Raw genomic sequence first — 19803 nt, 5'->3', positions numbered from 1 at the left:
TAAAGAGATCATTTTACACTGGGGCTTGTTTATCTGGTGCATGCATCACCTGACTAGTATATGGCTGGACTGAAGCAACACACAGCCTATACAGTGCACTCGGAAAGTATTCAGACCTCTTGACTTTTTCCACATTTTGTTACTTTACTGCCTTATTCTAAAATTGATTAAATAGGTTGTTTTTTTCTCATCAATCTACACACAATACACCATAATGACAAAGCAAAAACAGGTTAGACATTTTTGCAAACGTATTAAAAATAAAAAATGAAAATAACATTTACATAAGTTCAGACCCTTTACTCAGTACTTTGTTGAAGCACTTTTGGCAGCGATTACAGCCTTGAGTCTTCTTGGGTATGAACTACTAGCTTGTCACACCTGTATTTGGGGAGTTTCTCCCATTTTTCTCTGCAGATCCAGAGATCCTCTCAAGCTCTGTCAGGTTGGATGGGGAGCATCGCTGGGCCACTCAAGGACATTGAGATTTGTCCCGAAGCCACTCCTGTGTTGTCTTGGCTGTGTGCTTAGGTCCTGAGTGCTCTGGACCAGGTTTTTAATCAAGGATCTCTCTGTACGTTGCTCCATTCATCTTTCCCTCAAACCTGACTAGTCTCCCAGTCCCTGCCGCTGAAAAACATCCCCACAGCATGATGCTGCCACCACCATGCTTCACTGTAGGGATTAGAGGTCGACCGATTATGATTTTTCAACGCTGATACCGATTATTGGGGGACCAAAAAAAAGCCGATGCCGATTAATCGGACTATTTTTTTAGTTATTTATTTGTAATAATGACAATTACAACAATACTGAATGAACACTTACTTTAACTTAATATAATACATCAAAATCAATTTAGCCTCAAATAATGAAACATGTTCAATTTGGTTTAAATAATGCAAAAACAAAGTGTTGGAGAAGAAAGTAAAAGTGCAATATGTGCCATGTAAAAAAGCTAACGTTTAAGTTCCTTGCTCAGAACATGAGAACATATGAAAGCTGTTGGTTCCTTTTAAAATGAGTCTTCAATATTCCCAGGTAAGAAGTTTTAGGTTGTAGTTATTATAGGAATTATATGACTATTTCTCTCTATACCATTTGTATTTCATATACCTTTGACTATTGGATGTTCTTATAGGCACTTTAGCATTGCCAGTGTAACAGTATAGCTTCCGTCCCTCTCCTCGCTCCTACCTGGGCTCGAACCAGGAACACATCGACAACAGCCACCCTCGAAGCAGCGTTACCCATGTAGAGCAAGGGGAAAAACTACTCCAAGTCTCAGAGCGAGTGACGTTTGAAACGCTATTAGCGCGCACCCAGCTAACAAGCTAGCCATTTCACATGGGTTACACCAGCCTAATCTTGGGAGTTGACAGGCTTGAAGTCATAAACAGCGCAATGCATTGCGAAGAGCTGCTGGCAAACGCACGAAACGCACAAACGCTTACGAGCATGCTGCTGCCTACCACCGCTCAGTCAGACTGCTCTATCAAATCATAGACTTAATTATAACATAATAACACACAGAAATACGAGCATTAGGTCATTAATATGGTCGAATCTGGAAACTATCATCTCGAAAACAAAACGTTTTTCCTGTCAGTGAAATACGGAACCGTTCCGTATTTTATCTAACGGGTGGCATCCCTAAGTCTAAATATTCCTGTTACATTGCACAACCTTCAATGTTATGTCATAATTACGTAAAATTCTGGCAAATTAGTTCGCAACGAGCCAGGCGGCCCAAACTGTTGCATATACCCTGACTCTGCGTGCAACGAACGCAAAATGACACAATTTCACCTGGTTAATATTGCCTGCTAACCTGGATTTCTTTTAGCGAAATATGCAGGTTTAAAAATATATACTTCTGTGTATTGATTTTAAGAAAGGCATTGATGTTTATGGTTAGGTACAGTCGTGCAACGATTGTGCTTTTTTCGCAAATGCGCTTTTGTTAAATCATCCCCCGTTTGGCGAAGTCGGCTGTCTTTGTTAGGAAGAAATAGTCTTCACAGTTCACAACGAGCCAGGTGGCCCAAACTGCTGCATATACCCTGACTCTGTTTGCAAGAGAAGTGACACATTTTCCCTAGTTAAAAGAAATTCATGTTAGCAGGCAATATTAACTAAATATGCAGGTTTAAAAATATATACTTGTGTATTGATTTTAAGAAAGGCATTGATGTTTATGGTTGGAGCAACATGTACCTAAGCGATTATATGCAACGCAGGACAGGCTAGATAAACTAGTAATATCATCAACCATGTGTAGTTAACTAGTGATTATGATTGATTGATTGTTTTTTATAAGATACGTTTAATGCTAGCTAGCAACTTACCTTGGCTTCTTACTGCATTTGCATAACAGGCAGGCTTCTCATGGAGTGCAATGTAAAGCAGGTGGTTAGAGCGTTGGACTAGTTAACCGTAAGGTTGCAAGATTGAATCCCCGAGCTGATGTAACCGATGTGAAATGGCTAGTTAGTTAGCGGTGGTGCGCGCTAATAGAGTTTCAAATCAGTGACATCACTCGCTCTGAGACCTGAGACCACGATGCTTTGTGGGTGTCAGTTGTTGATGTGTGCAAGGGTCCCTGGTTCGAGCCCAGGTTGTAACAGTGTAGGTTCCGTCCCTCTCTTCGCCCCAACCTGGGCTCAAACCAGGGACCCTTGCACACATCAACAACTGACACCCACGAAGCATCGTTACCCATCGCGCCATAAAAGCCGCGGCCCTTGCAACGCAAGGGGAACAACCACTTCAGGTCTCAGAGCGAGTGACGTCACTGATTGAAACGCTATTAGCGCGCACCACCGCTAACTAACTAGCCATTTCACATCGGTTACACTGACAAGGTAAAAATCTGTCGTTCTGCCCCTGAACAAGGCAGTTAACCCATCGTTCCTAGGCCGTCATTGAAAATAAGAATGTGTTCTTAACTGACTTGCCTAGTTAAATAAAGGTTTACATTTTTTTTTTTTTATTAGTAAATAAAATTTCAAAAATCGATTAAATCGGCATCCAAAAATACCGATTTACGATTGTTATGAAAACATGAAATCGTCCCTAATTAATCGGCCATTCCGATTAATCGGTCGTACTCTAGTAGGGATGGCATTGGCCAGGTGATGAGCGGTACCTGGTTTCCTCCAGACGTGACGCTTGGCATTCAGGCCAAAGAGTTCAATCTTGGTTTCATCAGAGCAGATAATCTGGTTTCTCATGATCTGAGAGTCCTTTAGGTGCCTTTTGGCAAATTCCAAATGGGCTGTCACGTGCCTTTTACTGAGGAGTGGCTTCCATCTGGCCAACCTACCATAAAGGCCTGTTTTGTGGAGTGCTGCAGAAATGGTTGTCCTCCTGGAAGATTCTCCCATCTCTACAGTGGAACTCTGGAGCTCTGTCAGAGTGACCATCCGGTTCTTGGTCACCTCCCTGACCAAGGCCCTTCTCCCCTTATAGCTCAGTTTGGCCCGGGTAGCCAGCTCTAGGAAGAGTCTTGGTGGTTCCAAACTTCTTCCATTTAAGAATGATGGAGGCCACTGTGTTCTTGGGGACCTTCAATGCTGCAGACATTTTTTGGTACCCTTCCCCAGATCTGTGCCTCGACAATCCTGTCTAGGAGCTCTACAGACAACTCCTTCAACCTCATGGCTTGGTTCGTGCTCTGACATGCACTGTCAGCTGTGGGACCTTATGTAGACAGGTGTCCAATCAATTGAATATACCTCAGGTGGACTACAATCAAGTTGTAGAAACATCTCAAGGATGAACAATGGAAAAAGGGTGCACCTGAGCTCAATTTCAAGTCTCATAGCAAAGGGTCTGAATACTTATGTAAATAAGGTATTTATGTTTTGTATTTTTTATAAATTTGCCACAATTTCAAAAAAACGTTTTGCTTTGTGATTATGGGGTATTGTGTGTAGGTTAATGAGGACAACTTTTATTTAACGAATTTTAGAATAATGCTGTAACGTAACATGTGGAAAAGGTGAAGGGGTCTGAATACTTTCGGAATGCATCAATGTATTGATGCAATTTAACGAAGAATCTGACAAAACTTAAGCATATTTATTCGTATTCATTCGCTGGGAGTCCCATTGAAATCAAATGAGCCCTGCTTTGAGTGCCTATATAGATACAGATGTATATGGTTCCCTATGGAAAATGTTCCATATTCATCCCTGGTGCAAAGCTCCACCACCATGATGTTCAATAATTCAGCATGTATGTCTTTTTATAGCCCATGAATTTCTACCGGACTACCTGTGCTGTTCATCAGGTAGCCTAAACAACTTCCGCCAATCTTGAACTTGACACATCGGGACTGTATGTAGCGTGACATGAATCTAGTCGACTTGTGTGTTCATCACGCGCAGATCATGGCTTTTGGTAAACCTAGAAGCGAACGCTTTAAACCTAACACTGAATTAACGGTCATGTTTACTGTAGACAGGTGTTTACACGCTATCTATATGAAGTGACGGAAAGATAAACAACCTACCATAATTCTCCCCATCCATACTGATGCTGCTGTAGGCTTCAGTTTCTGGAGCTCCCTCTGCTGCAACCGATATCTCCAATACGTCCGCCCACGCTTGTCCGCTTGTCAGTCTGCCTGGATGTACCCCTCCCTAAAGTCCCCAACTGATTCGAAAGCGGTTTTTCCTATTTCTTCTATTCCTGCTGAAACTAAATCGGTTGTAAGTTGTGTACAGTAGCTAGGTATGCAGGCAGAGCTTTGAGAACATCAATCCATCCAAACAGAGAAACAGCACGATCATGGCCCCTCCTTTCAGAGGTGATGTCACACGCTATAACTTCATTTGTCAGATACTATGCCATTTTACTCATTTACATAATTACTGTTGTGAAGAACCAGCACACTTGGCTCAGAAATAAATGTGTCGTTGCACCTGCATGATGTCGGTGCCATGCATTATTTAGTGAAATATATGAGATCCCATGTTAATATTCAGACTTTTATGACACTGTCAAATAACAGTCCATTCGGGAAAGTATTCAGACCACTTGACTTTTTCCACATTTTGTTGTTACTGCCTTATTCTTACACACAATACTCTGCTACAAGACCATGGTGCTTGCCTACGGAGCTGTGAGGGTAACGGCACCTCCGTACCTTCAGGCTCTGATCAGTCCCTACACCCAAAGTAGGACACTGCGTTCATCCACCTCTGGCCTGCTGGCCCCCCTACCTCTGCGGAAGCAGTTCCCGCTCAGCCCAGTTAAAACTGTTCGCTGCTCTGGCACACCAATGGTGGAACAAGCTCCCTCACGACGCCAGGACAGCGGAGTCAATCACCACCTTCCGGAGACACCTGAAACCCCACCTCTTTATGGAATACCTGGGATAGGACTAAGTAATCCTTGTATGGCTTGGTTTTTGCTCTGACATGCACTATCAACTGTAGGACCTTACGTAGACCGGTGTGTACCTTTCCAAATCATGTCCAATCAATTGAATTTACCATAAGTGGAGACCAATGAAGTTGTAGAAACATCTCAAGGATGATCAATGGAAACAGGATGCACCTGAGAGCAATTTCAAGTCTCATAGCAAAGGGTCTGAATACTTATTTTCATAAGGTATGTTTTTTTTATTTTATAAATTAGCAAAAATGTCTAAAAACCTGCTTTGAGGGAACAATTATTTAATCAATTTCAGAACAAGGCTGTACCGTAACAAAATGTGGACAAAGTGAAAGGGTCTGAATACTTTCCAAATGCGCTGTAGGAGGCCATATAACAATTCAAATGCAGTCTGATATTCCATTCAGGCTTTTGATGGTTAGAAAATATGAATTAATATTTTCTACTAACAAAGAAGCAAGACCAGACACCTATTCTCACAAAGTCATAACTTTATTGCACCTGTATAGTTAATTACATTATCCATTTTGGTAAGAGTCACTTTTCATTATGAAATGTCTCTCATTGGTCTGAAAAGGCGGTGCAAAATATAGAACCATCAATGCAAATATGACGTGGATCAGTCACACCAGTATAATGTCCTCGTGTCAGTTTCCTTGAGAATCAAACATGTCCTAAAGTTAATTTCACAGTCAACATGAAACACATTCAATGGAACTGGTGATGAAACCGCTCTCGTACTGTATGACACTACAGTAACAAGATGTCATCGTATGAAACACGCACATATGAACATCCATCTGCAAGAAATTAAACTTTCACAATCCCCCACCAAACCAAATACAGATTTCATCTGTATTTATAGCACATTAAAGATTTGTGAAAAATTTCATTAAATTATTTAACATTATCAATTAACTATACTGTTTAAGCTGACATCTCTAGAATGAGAGTCAATGGGTGGCTAGTCCTATACTAGCCCCGTACGAATCATCCTGATGTCACAAGCTTGCATTCTGTTTGTGTAGCAGATCAGATCAGGATGGTTTGTACGAGGCTAGGTCGACGCAGGGATGACGGGGGAAAGCATGGGAAACACCAGGTGGACTGTACAATCTTCTACACTGGCAAAGCGGTTTTGTTTAATGACTATCATTTATGATCTATTTATCAAAATCGGTGCCCAGATAACATGGGATCTTCCACTTTTTCTCCCCCCAACCTCCCCCAAATATACTTGTAGAAAACAGTATCTTCAGGATAAAAATGGTGGTGGTGTGTAATAAAATGTGGACCTGGCTAGAAGGTTGGTTGTACATGAGGGCTGTAAGGTTGGGGGATGGCTGGGTACATCAGGTTCCAGATGACCAGTTAGTTGGACTGTCTGTGGGTGATTTGCATAGAGTACAGATTGGGACAATGATCATGCACTAATAGCATATACATCAACTTCAAACTAACAATGCCTGGGGCAAAGTATGTAATCTAGCCTGGCCCCAGATGTCTGTGCTGTATTTCCAACATTTACAATGGCCATAGGTGTTGGCCAAACCACACAAACAGATCTGGGACCAGCCTACATGTAACTCTTTATCTGGGATAGAACATACAAAGAAATAACTGTTGGTTCATATGGAGGCCCAAAATTCATTCAGAAAACACATGATGCACAACAAAGCTGAACTCCACTGGTGATGGGAGTTACTAAACAATGGTCAACAACCCAACTTTTAGTTAGAGACCAGGGACCAAGGACTTGACATTTTGGGAATAACAAGCAGAAGAGATGAGCAATTAGCTTCACTCATGACCTACTATAGATGTCTAGTGTAGAAAAAAGTTCAAAATTCAACACCCCCACCCAGAATCACACTCATACCCTCTTTTGCAAAACAGAAATGGGAATATTTACCAGAAAGGAGAGCAAATGGATTAGAAAGCAGATGAAACAATGATATGTCTAATACATTAAAAGGTGGATTATGTGGTGTTACAAACAGGCAAAGCCTTGATGTTATCGTTACAGTCCCCAACTTGACCTGGAGGTAGAGACATCTGCCTATGAACTTTGCAATTAGCTGATGTAGTGGCAATTCATATTCCAGCATCACTTGGTGTTAATCGACCATGACATATCTACCAAATTACATCATCTTCAGAACCGTCAAATTAAATTCACCCAGGAAAGAAAACTATTAGGGACGCAGAACTGAATATACTGATAGAGGAAACTTCAAATACCACCATCATGCATACAAAAATCAAGAAGATTAAACTAAAGATGGAGGCATTTTGTCTGCTTGGGACAGGCCTGTGACTCCTTCCCCCTCCAAATACATGCTTGTAATATAACAGTACAATCAGAATATGTAAATGTCTCAGCAGCAGCCACAGTGGGTCAGTTTTATCAAGTCATGTAGAACATACCAAGGCATTGTGGCAAAGAAATCACACAGAATAAGAAAACATAAAATCATAAAAGTATCAATCATTCAAACAAACTAAAAGAGATCATGGGATTAAAGCAAATCAGTTATCATGGTTTCACGATTTGCGGTCCTGTTCATGTTTCGTATCTTTTAAAGGTGACTTGGTGATTGTGCTGATAGCGAGATGGTCACCACACGTCTTCACATAGAGAATAGGCCATATGAGTCAGGAGAACAGTATTCAGAGCATTCACCTCTATTGGCCCATTGTCCTGCAGATCGCCCAGTCTGCAGATCCCTAAGTATGCAACAGCACAACGGTTGTAACCAGTGGTATATTAGAGGGTAAACGCACGTAAATGCTGTTTACGCATGTTTTTGTATTTTGCCCGAGTGTTTACCCACCATTTGTGGCAAAATGCATTGAAGAAATAGGGAGTGTTGTTTTACTCAGCAGGAACGATCAACGTTTACCCAACTATTTTTCTTTTTTTTGAAACACTAAATCACTGGTCGCAACATTTTAGAATGTTCAGAGAAATAGACTGTGTAGAACAGAATGATTTTCTATAGGAAGTCATTTCAGCTCTATACATTACATTACTATAATTCAAAGTTCTGAATGTTTCGCCCACCTGAACACACGGATGGGCGAAGAGAGACAAGTGTCTCCCTCATAGGTTTCAATACATTTAGCTGATGGTTAAGGGTTATCTAGCATACGTTATACAAAATCTCTCAGCTCATCCTTTCACACAGATAAATGCTATATGGTGCATGCCACATCCTTTGATACTAGCTAGAAAATCCCACAACTGTCCCCTAGAGTAGCCCAACCATGTAAAATGTCCAAATATGAGAATTCCTAAGATGACTTGTTCTGAATTCATAACATAAATGATATACATGTCATTATGTCATCTGTGTTATTACCACAGATGGAAGCTCAGCAGCATCACAGTACGGTAAATCCATCATATTCCATGAGCAGCTTGAGCACCATATACTGAACAATATTTTCATATCCATCTGAGACAACGGTGTAGAAGCAATGGTCAACTCATTGTTGCTGAACCCTGGCTGACGATGGTAACATCACAGCTCGTGTTGGTCAGCTCACCAGACTCGGTCATCCAAGGAAGTTCTATAGTGAAGAGACTAGCACAGATCAAAGATGGTCATTATCTCTCCCCGAAAGCTGTGTTGTTCTGTCAACTGGCCATGGTCTCTCGTATTGCAATCAGGGTATGAACCGCCAAACAATCAAAAAAGACTAACATTGTTACAGTGGTGTCACGTGTCGTCACTCCAGCTCAGTTGTACTGTATGTGGCCAAACATCCATTCTGGCTGGCTCAGTGACTGTATCCAAACATCCATTCTGGCTGGCTCTCAGTGGCTGTATCCAAACATCCATTCTGGCTGGCTCTCAGTGACTGTATCCAAACATCCATTCTGGCTGGCTCTCAGTGACGGTATCCAAACATCCATTCTGGCTGGCTCTCAGTGACGGTATCCAAACATCCATTCTGGCTGGCTCTCAGTGACGGTATCCAAACATCCATTCTGGCTGGCTCTCAGTGACGGTATCCAAAGCCGGTCTTCTTAGCGCCGGGTGTGACCGACCACATGCTCCGCCGGTCCTGGATCTTCTGGAAGATATTGCCGCTCCTCTTCTTCTCTCGCTTATACTTTTTCATTTTCTTCACCTGTTCATACACACAAGAAATGTTAAGACCAGAGGTAACAGAGGTAAAATGTGCCGGAACCAGTTAGCGGTGCATTCCAAGGCATGGTTCTAGCAATAGTTATGCCAGAAGGAGCCCTTCACCCATACTTTAGATGCAGAGCTAACTGGCGCATTCAGTTTCCACTAGGACTCTAGTGGAAGGCTAGGATGTTGCTAAATATCCGCGATAAAACTTTAAACAGCACCCTAGGTAAGTCAAAAACAAGCTACAACTAAAGTATCCCTTTAACATAATGTCTTCTGTTGAAACAATCACTATGTGAAAACAGCTTTCCACGGGCTTGTGTGTCTGTGGGTGCCCTCACCTTTCCACTGTCAAAGTCCTCGTCCCACTCGTCAATCACCGTGTCGGTTCTGGCATCGCGGGTGTCGTCAATGGCATCCCTACTGATGGCAGATGCCTCTCCCTCCCAGCTGAGGACTGGACACACCCACCCCCCTCAGTCATTACAGCGCTACGCACAACAGAGGTATGAGCTGCTACTGCCATTAGTCTCCCAGAGAGACTTAGCTAGCTACATAAATAACGTTGCTACAACTTCATATTACAATTTCTTGACTCCACTAGAGGTAAAGTGCAACCTTGAGAATGTCTTATGTTCTAGATCTCACCTTGGGTTCCATAGGCTTTGTCCAAAGAGTTCTTCAGGAGCTCATCAACCACTCCACCACTCCTCTTGCCATCCCAGACCATGGGGGCTGGGCGGGGGACATCCCCACCCTCTACTGCTTCTGCAGCGGGGGCCTTGGAGCGCTTGTAGCCATCCTTAACCTGGCTGTCCCACACAATCACTCCAGCTATGGTGGGGGGGGAAGGAGTAGAGTGAGGTGAAACATTCACAACCACGGACAACTAAAACCAGATATAAAGTAGCTAGTAAAGATAATGGACCTATAGTTTAATATAATCTATAGAACTAACAAGCACCAAAATAAAAGCCCGAGAGTCAGGAAGAAATAAAAATTCCCAAAACAATTAATTTTGTATTATGTTTAAGCAAAAGAACAGCAGGAACCATGACAAAACGCATGGAATCACAGGAAACTTTCAAACTAAAACTATTTCTAAGCTCTATGGAGAAATATGTAAAATTGCAGGAAACCGATGAAATGTTTTTTTCCCCAGCTACAACGCCAGGAGGGAGGGCCGTAAATGTACGGGCCGACCGCGCTCATTGCCACGCCACCTGCCACGCCCACCACCTACGCCCCCTTTTTAATCCAGAAAAAAACTTAACATTTGCAGATGCAACGTAAAGAGCAAACAAAACAAAAAACTGTGAGCCCTGGGAAATGTAATAATGTATACATAATTTACATAATGCAAAACAAAGATAGAGCCTAATCAAGAGATATTGCCCACAGGGGTTCAAGTCCTGAAACCATATTTGGATATGAGTTTAGAAAAAGTTTTACCAAATAGGTTATGCAAAAAATGGGTAAGACTGGACTGTTGGCTTCAGTCAATGCAGCAGTGTGTGGTGTGTGGGTCTACCGGTGCTCTCCACAGTGCCCTTCTTAGGAAGGGCCTCCGCTGCTTCAGTGTCGCTCCTCGGGTCGTCGGAGCAACAACGTCTGCTTTCCTCCCACCGTTTCACCTCTTCTTTTAGCCTGCGCTTCTTCTTGAACTTCTTTGGCGCAGTAGAATCCCCAGCGCCGTTTTCAACAATTATGTCCTTCGCCCCAGAACTGTTGTACAAAAAAATATATTTATATTTTTAGCGTGTCAATGTGCAAATAAACTGGACATTTGGTTGTATTTTCTCCCATACCTCCCATGTAAGAATCCATATTGCTCAGGGTAGGTTTGACCCAGTGATACATGCTATATGTTGCTTCCAATACATTTAGCTATTATCTTGGCATCACAGCCTTAAGATATCTATCTATCTATTTTAGTACCAGTCAAAAGTTGACACCTACTCACTTCAGGGATTTTCTTTATTTCTACATTGTAAAATAGTAAATACATTAAAACTATGAAATAACAAATATGGAATCATGTAGTAAACACAAAAAAATAAAAAAAAGTGTTAAATATTTTTTGGGGGGGGGATTTGACTCTTCAAAGTAGCCACCCTTTGCCTTGATGACAGCTTTGCATACTCTTGACATTCTCTCAACCAGCTTTATGAGGTAGTCACCTGGAATGCATTTCAATTAACAGGTGTGCCTTGTTAAAAGTTACATTTGTGGAATATCTTTTCTCAATGTGTTTGAGCCAATCAGTTTTGTTGTGACAAGGTAGGGGTGGCATACAGAAGATAGCCAGCCCTATTTGGTATTATGGCAAGAACAACTCAAATAAGCAAAGAGAAACAGTCCATCATTACTTTAAGACATGAAGGTCAGTCAATCAGGAACATTTCAAGAACTTTTACATTTTCTTAAAGTGCAGTCGCAAAAACCACTATGAAACTGGCTCTCATGAGTACTGCCACAGGAAAGGAAGACCCAGAGTTACCTCTGCTGCAGAGGATAAGTTCATTAGAGTTACCAGCCTCAGAAATTACAGCCCAAATAAATGCTTCAGAGTTCAAGTAACAGACACATCTCGACATCAACTGTTCAAAGGAGACTGTGTGAATCAGGCCTTCATGGTCAAACTGCTGCAAAGAACCCACTACTAAAGGACACCAATAAGAAGAAGATGCTTGCTTAGGCCAAGAAACACAGCAATGGATGGCTAATTTGAAGAAGCACAAATATATTTAGATTTGTTAAAAAAATGTTGGGTTACTACATGATTCCATATGTGTTATTTCATCGTTTTGATGCCTTCACTATTATTCTACAACGTAGAAAATAGTCAAAATAAAGAATCCCTTGAACGAGTAGGTGTGTCCAAACTTTTGACTGGTACTGTATGTATTATTTACTTTTTGTTGTGTTGGACCTTTTAACTGAAATGTTTAGTGCTGCAGGTCTTAAGCTACATGACCAGACAGACAAATAATAGTACTCTGTAATGCATGTAACGTTTCTAGCTAGAATATCACAATAACATTTCAAAGTGACCTTTCTGAAACAGAACGTTTAGAAGTTGCTTCCTCCGGTCCCTCCTCCAATCTCCTTTTCTTCTTCCTCCTCCTCCTCTTCATCATCGTCACAGTGTCCATACTCTGCTCTCTTTGATTGGCATCACACTGGAGAACCACTGGAACCAACTGGAGCTTACTCTCAGGCTGGGGATGGGGCTGCTTTGGTTGTTCCAGGGCTCTTTTGTCAGGGGGGCTGAGTCGCCATGATCCCCCCTGACACCAGTCCTCCTCTTGGGCCGGCGGTGAAGCCTCCAGATGAGACTGGACCCTTTCCCTGTGGTTCTCGGCTGTATCTCCATCCTCTTCCTCCCGCTTCCTCTTCTTTCTCCTTTTCCTCCTCTTCCTCTCACTGGCCGGTTCAATCAGTTCGGGCTCAGCGGGGATGTCTGGGATGACGGAGGCCAGTGCTGGCTCTCGCTCTCCGCCTTCCATCTCAGAGTGACGCCGTTTCTTCTTTTTCTTCTTTAAGGAGGTGGCGGAACTGCTTGGGCCAGGCTCTGACAGACTGGGGGTCTGGGTAGGTTTAGGGCTCTTTGGAAGGTGGGTCTGAAGCCCATTGATTTTTGGAGAGAGGGTGGAGGTTGATTTCTGGGGACTCTGATGCTTAGATAGGATGCCTGAGTGGACATGGTGGGCTGCGGGTGGAGATTGCAGTTTGGGTGAATGGAATGGACCAACCCTGAGAGGGGAACGAGAAGAAAATGTTCAAGAACAAAATAGGAGAAATTCAAACCATCCAGCAAAATATTGAACACAAAGTATAGTCTTGTGTGTTGCTTCAAAAGTTCACCAATGGGACAGTGAGAACTGGGTGATGTTCAGTAGAGCATACCGTAACAAACTGCTTTGAAATGGAAACAGAATGCAGTGTTTCTAAATTGGACAAATTCAGGTAGTACCACCCTGTTTTACTCAGTTTCAAATAGTTCTGCTGTTTGTGCCTAACTGTACACAATGCTGTGAATGGTCTGTTGAGGGGGGTGGGGGGTCGTACCTGTGACTGTGAGTGGGTGAGGTGGAGGCGAGGTTGTTAAGTTGAGCAGGATGCGTGCGGTCACTGGACAGATGGCGTGGCAGGTGGGGGTGTTGAGCCTCAGTGCTGCTCGGACTCCGGCTGCGACTGGCCTGCAGTTATCGACAAAAATAAAAACTTGGTGGTCTAAAAGAAAATTGCCATGAACGTGACAAAAAAGGAGGGATGATCAAATAAGGAGGAAGGAATCATTGTAAAGACGGATGGAAGAACAAATTAACAAGGGAGAGAGAAAAACAGGAGAGGATGGTATGGCAGAGAAGAGTTAGAAATGGTTAGAAGAAAATAATTGGAACTAAAACAAAAAGAGACAAAACATTGTAAAAAGAGGCAACTACTAATACAGGGCTGTCTGACCCTTCCTGGAGAGATGCTGTCCTGTAGGTTTTCACTTCAACCCCAGTTGTTACTAACCTGATTCAGCTCATCAACAAGCTAATTATTAGAATCAGGTGTGCTAGATTATGGTTGGAGTGAAACCCTACAGGACAGTATCTCTCCAAGAACAAGGCTGGAGAGACCTGTACTGGAGTATGTGGTTGGTTAGACAGGAGAATAGGAACACAGACAGTGTACTAGTCCTGCATAGGGCTGGGCGGTATACAATATTTTACTATATAGACACACACACACACACCGGTATTGATGCATGGAGCGGTTTGAGTTTTTACCTTCTATAACCATTTCCATGTTTGGTTTGTTAAATGTGGTACACAACTCCAGCACGTATAATGTTTACTCCTTTTGCTACTTGAGTTTAATACTAATGGTGACGGAAGAGATGGCTGCCATTTTACGGGCTCCAAACCAATTTGCATTATTTGTAACTTATTTTGAACACAATGTTTCTGTCACAGTCTCGTATGGCCGAAAAGAGCTTCTGGATATCAGAACAGCGATTACTCACCTCGTACTGGACAAAAGTTTTTTTCTTTAACGAGGCGGACACAAAGGATTTACTTCAGACACCCGACAAGGCCCAAATCCCCATCATTCGCATGAAGAAGACAGAGATATAGGGGTCGTAGGTCGAGGTGCCTTGTAAGAATCCGACGAGTGTGTAACCCGCCTCTACCATCAGTCCTATTTTCCAACGTGCAATCATTGGATAATAAACTGGATTAATTGCGATCAAGACTATCCTACCAACGGGAGATTAAACCGTAATATCTTATATTTCACTGAGTTGTGGATGAACGACGAAATGGTAACAAATCAAATTTTAGTCACATGCGCCCAATACACCAGGTGTAGACCTTACATAGAGCTGGCTGGGTTTTCCATGCATCGGCAAGATGCAGCTGCCCCCGTTATGACAAGTGGTGGACGTCTGTCTATTTGTCAATAACAGCTGGTGCACGGAATCTAACATTAATGAAGACTCAATGTTTTGCTCGACTGAGGTAGAGTATCTCATGATAAACTGTAGACCACACTATCTATATTTTTCGTACCTGTCTATTTACCACCACAAACCAATGCTGGCAATAAGACTGCACTTAACGAGCTGTATAAGGCCATAAGCAAACAGGAAAATCCTCATCCAGAGGCGATGCTCCTAGTGGCCGGGGACTTTAATGCAGGGAAACTTAAATCCATTTTACCTCATTTTCTACCAGCATGTTATATGTGCAACCAGAGGAAAACTATATAGACTATAGACCACCTTTATTCCACACACAGAAACGCGTACAAAGCTCTCTCACCCTCCATTTGGCAAATCTGACCATAACTCTATCCTCCTGATTCCTGCTTACAAGCTAAAATTAAGCAGGACGCACCAGTGACTCGCTCAATATGGAAGTGGTCAGATGACGCAGATGGTATGCAACAGGACTTATTTGCTAGCACAGACTGGAATTTGTTTTGGGATTCTTCCCATGGCATTGGCGTATACCACATCAGTCCCCTGCTTCATCAGTCCCCTGCTTCATCAATAAGTGCATCGATGACGTCGTCCCCACAGTGACCGTACATACATAAATATCCCAACCAGAAGCCATGGATTACAGGCAATATACGCACTGAGCTAAAGGGTAGAGCTGCCGCTTTCAAGGAGAGGGACTCTAACCCGGAAGCTTATAAGAAATACCGCTATGCCCTCCGACGAACCATCACAGGCAAAGAAAGCATCAATACAGTACTATGATTGAATCCTACTACACCGGCTCCGACACTTGTCGGATGTGGCAGGGCTTGCAAACTATTAGACTACAAAGGGAAGCACAGCCATGAGTTGCCCAGTGACACAAGCCTACCAGACAAGCTAAATGACTTCTACGAGCACCTTGAGACAAGCAACACTGAAGCATGCATGAGAACACCAGCTGTTCCGGCCGACTATGATCACACTCACCACAGTCGTTGAGAGTAAGACCTTTAAACAGGTCAACATTCACAAGGCCACAGGGCCAGACGGATTACCAGGACGTGTACTCCGAGCATGTGCTAACCAACAGGCAAGTGACTTCACTGACATATTCAACCTGACTGACTGAGTCTGCAATAACTGCATGTTTCAAGCAGACCACCATAGCCCCTGTGCCCAAGAATACCAAGGTAACCTGCCTAAATGACTACCGATCCGTAGCACTCACGTCTGTAGCCATGAAGTGCTTTGAAAGGTTGATAACAGCTCAACACCATTATCCCAGAAACCCTAGACCCACTCCAATTTGCATACCACCCCAACAGATCCACAGATGACAATCTATTGCACTCCACACCGCCCTTTCGCACCTGGACAAAAGGAACACCTACGTGAGAATGCTCTTTGTTGACTACAACACCACAGTGCCCTCAAAGCTCACCACTAAGCTAAGGACCTTGTGAATAGTCCCTTTACCTTACACCTCAACTAACCTGTGCCCCCACACATTGACTCTGTACCGTTACCCCCTGCGCATAGCCTCGTTACTGTTATTTTATTGTTGCTCTTTAATTACTTGTTTTCTTTTTTCATGTTTATATGTTTACTTCAGTTTATTTAGTAAATAATTTAAGATTTTTTTCTTAACTGCAATGTTGGTTAAGGGCTTGAAATTAAGCATTTCACTGTAATGTCAGCACGTGACAAAATATGATTTGGGTCATCCCCCTTGCTGCTCAGACTGCTGCCAACCACACCAAAGAAATGACCAGTCTATAATTTTAATGGTAGGTTTATTTGAACAGTGAGAGACAGAACAAAAAAATCCTGAAAAATGCATGTCAAAAATGTTATAAATTGATTTTCATTTTAATGAGGGAAATAAGTATGAACCCCTCTCAATCAGAACGATTTCTGGCTCCCAGGTGTCTTTTATACAGGTAATGAGCTGAGATTAGGAGCACACTCGTAAAGGGAGTGCTCCTAACCGTAGCTTGTTACCTGTAAAAAAAGACACCTGTCCACAGAAGCAATCAATCAGATTCCAAACTCTCCACCATGGCCAAGACCAAAGAGCTCTCCAAGGATGTCAGGGACAAGATTGTAGACCTACACAAGGCTGGAATGGGCTACAAGACCATCGCCAAGCCGCTTGGTGAGAAGGTGACAACAGTTGGTGCGATTATTCGCAAATGGAAGAAACACAAAAGAACTGTCAATATCCCACGGCCTGGGGCTCCATGCAAGATCTCACCTCGTGGGGTTGCAATGATCATGAGAACGGTGAGGAATCAGCCCAGAACTACACGGGAGGATCTTGTCAATGATCTCAAGGCAGCTGGAACCATAGTCACCAAGAAAACAATTGGTAACACACTACGCCGTGAAGGACTGAAATCCTGCAGCACCCGCAAGGTCCCCCTGCTCAAGAATACATATACATGCCCGTCTGAAGTTTGAATCATTCAGATGTTCATTGGCAGAGGACAACTGGGTGACAGTGTTGTGGTCAGATGAGACCAAAATGGAGCTCTTTGGCATCAACTCAACTCGCCGTGTTTGGAGGAGGAGGAATGTTGCCTATGACCCCAAGAACACCATCTCCACCGTCAAACATGGAGGTGGAAACATTATGCTTTGGGGGTGTCTTTCTGCTAAGGGGTCAGGACAACTTCACCGCATCAAAGGGACCATGGACGGGGCCATGTACCGTCAAATCCTGGGTGAGAACATACTTCCCTCAGCCAGGGCATTGAAAATGGGTCGTAGATGGGTATTCCAGCATGACAATGACCTAAAACACACGGCCAAGGCAACAAAGGAGTGGCTCAAGAAGAAGCACATTAAGGTCCTGGAGTGGCCTAGCCAGTCTCCAGACCTTAATCCCATAGAAAATCTGTGGAGGGAGCTGAAGGTTCGAGTTGCCAAACGTCAGCCTCGAAAGCTTAATGACTTGGAGAAGATCTGCAAAGAGGAGTCGGACAAAATCCCTCCTGAGATGTAGTTGGCCACCAGGTTTGCACACAAGAAACATCTGACCTCTGTGATTGCCAACAAGGGTTTTGCCACCAAGTACTAAGTCATGTTTTGCAGAGGGGTCAAATACTTATTTCCCTCATTAAAATGCAAATCATTATAACATTTTTGACATGTGTTTTTCTGGATTTTGTTGTTGTTATTCTGTCTCTCACTGTTCAAATAAACCTACCATTAAAATTATAGACTGATAATTTCTTTGTAAGTGGGCAAACGTACAAAATCAGCAGGGGATCAAATACTTCCCCCCCCCACTGTATAACAAAGTTGGTGACATGCTGCTGTCCACAAGTGTTCTATACACTATTCGTTTGTGTATCTTACTGTCTGCAAACTACTATCTGTTAGTTTGTCTTTTCTTAGCAAGGTGTTGCTAAAATAATCTGTTAGCCGCTAATGCTAAATCGCTAGTTAGCTGGCTAGCTAGCTAAATGTACTAAGTAGAAGAGCAAACGTAGCTAGCTAATACTGACTAGTACCAGTGCTGGTGTATGCCAAGATAAGGTACCGTTGCACAAACATGCTTATCAGAGAGGAATAGGCAAAGCATGAATATGTTAGCTAGCTAGCTACATGAAATAAGAAAACATGTAACGTAACAACTAATTAGGGTCACCTGGAAACACTGACTAACTTGTTCCTACCCTGTAAATAATTCCTCCCTGGTTTATTCATTCATTGTCATGTCAAAACAACGTATTCAAGATGCTGCCCACTATATTACAACTACTATATTCCAACAGTTCACCAATTAACTACTGTAAATTCCGGACTATAAGCCGCAACTTTTTCCCAGGCTTTGAACCTCGCGGCTTAAACAATGACGCGGCTAATATATAGATTTTACCCGCTTTCCAAATTTAAAAAAAAAAAAAAAAAACATTCTGTGACGTGCTCAGTTTTTGGCTTTCATTAGACCAATATAATTGCCGAACGGGTTAAGGTCAAACAACTTTTTTGTTTACTGGTTAGATTAAACCGAGCACTCTCAAACTTCCCATCATTCTGATTACGGTAGTCATTTTGTCATCCTCATCATGGCAAAGACACGGAGAAATGCATATGATGCAGCTTTCAAGTTGAAGGCGATTGATCTGGCTGTTGGAAAAGGAAATAGAGCTGCTGCACGGGAGCTCTGTCTTAATGAGTCGATGATAAGACGTTGGAAACAGCAGCGTGAGGAATTGACTCAAAAAGACAACTAAAGCTTACTGCTATTTTTGGATTTTTTGTTACAAGCCGTGTTTCGTTAAAGCCTGTGTAAAGTTCATTTGTTTCAATGTACCGGTAGGCACCTGCGGCTTATAGACATGTGCGGCTTATTTATGTTCAAAATAATATTTTTTGTTAAATTCAGTGGGTGCGGTTTATATTCAGGTGCGCTTAATAGTCCGGAAATTACGGTAGGCCTATATTATTTGCCCACATCATGCTGCGTGGCACAGTGTGGAGTTGGATTGAATGGTATACATGGAGAAATTGAAATCACTTATAATTTGTGTTGCTACCCTAGGGTCATCAACTACTCAAAGCATATTTAGATCTTTTAACGATTATTCATAAATACTGTAAAAAATATATTTTGCCCATATCGCCCAGCCCTAGTTTTACAGTAGACTAGCTGGTTGGTTTGATAGGAGAACAGGAACACAGTGTACTAGCTTTACAGTGGACTACAACAGATCCAATACAATCAATTTGATAGGATAATAGCGAACACACCTTATTTTAAGAGTTAGGGAG

The 19803-nt window shown here is 42.6% G+C and overlaps 2 protein-coding genes across 4 annotated transcripts in view; both read right to left on the bottom strand.

Annotated features, from left to right (window-relative positions):
• Window positions 1-4806, bottom strand: part of LOC115207325 (cytohesin-1) — a 109178-nt gene extending 104372 nt beyond the window's left edge. Inside the window, exon 1 of the mRNA XM_029774351.1 lies at window positions 4517-4806. Coding sequence (XP_029630211.1) covers window positions 4517-4535 — 19 coding nt within the window. The 5' untranslated portion in view covers window positions 4536-4806. The remainder of the gene's footprint in view (window positions 1-4516) is intronic.
• Window positions 4807-5876: 1070 nt separating this feature from the next.
• The window catches only part of LOC115207311 (ubiquitin carboxyl-terminal hydrolase 36), a 37235-nt gene continuing 23308 nt past the window's right edge, over window positions 5877-19803 (bottom strand). For 2 of the 3 annotated variants that reach the window (XM_029774306.1, XM_029774324.1), the window contains exons 15-20: window positions 13617-13747; window positions 12600-13301; window positions 11077-11270; window positions 10194-10379; window positions 9887-10002; window positions 5877-9540 (exon numbers count right to left, since the gene is read on the bottom strand). In XM_029774306.1, coding sequence (XP_029630166.1) covers window positions 9409-9540; window positions 9887-10002; window positions 10194-10379; window positions 11077-11270; window positions 12600-13301; window positions 13617-13747 — 1461 coding nt within the window. In that variant the 3' untranslated portion in view covers window positions 5877-9408. The remainder of the gene's footprint in view (window positions 9541-9886; window positions 10003-10193; window positions 10380-11076; window positions 11271-12599; window positions 13302-13616; window positions 13748-19803) is intronic. The other variant, XM_029774315.1, reaches the window with a different exon arrangement.

Source organism: Salmo trutta, chromosome 1 (assembly GCF_901001165.1).
Source record: "Salmo trutta chromosome 1, fSalTru1.1, whole genome shotgun sequence".
Classification (NCBI taxonomy): Eukaryota; Metazoa; Chordata; class Actinopteri; order Salmoniformes; family Salmonidae; genus Salmo; species Salmo trutta.
The sequence above is the reverse complement of the archived record's forward strand: the minus strand, read 5'-3'. Positions and strand labels throughout refer to the sequence as shown.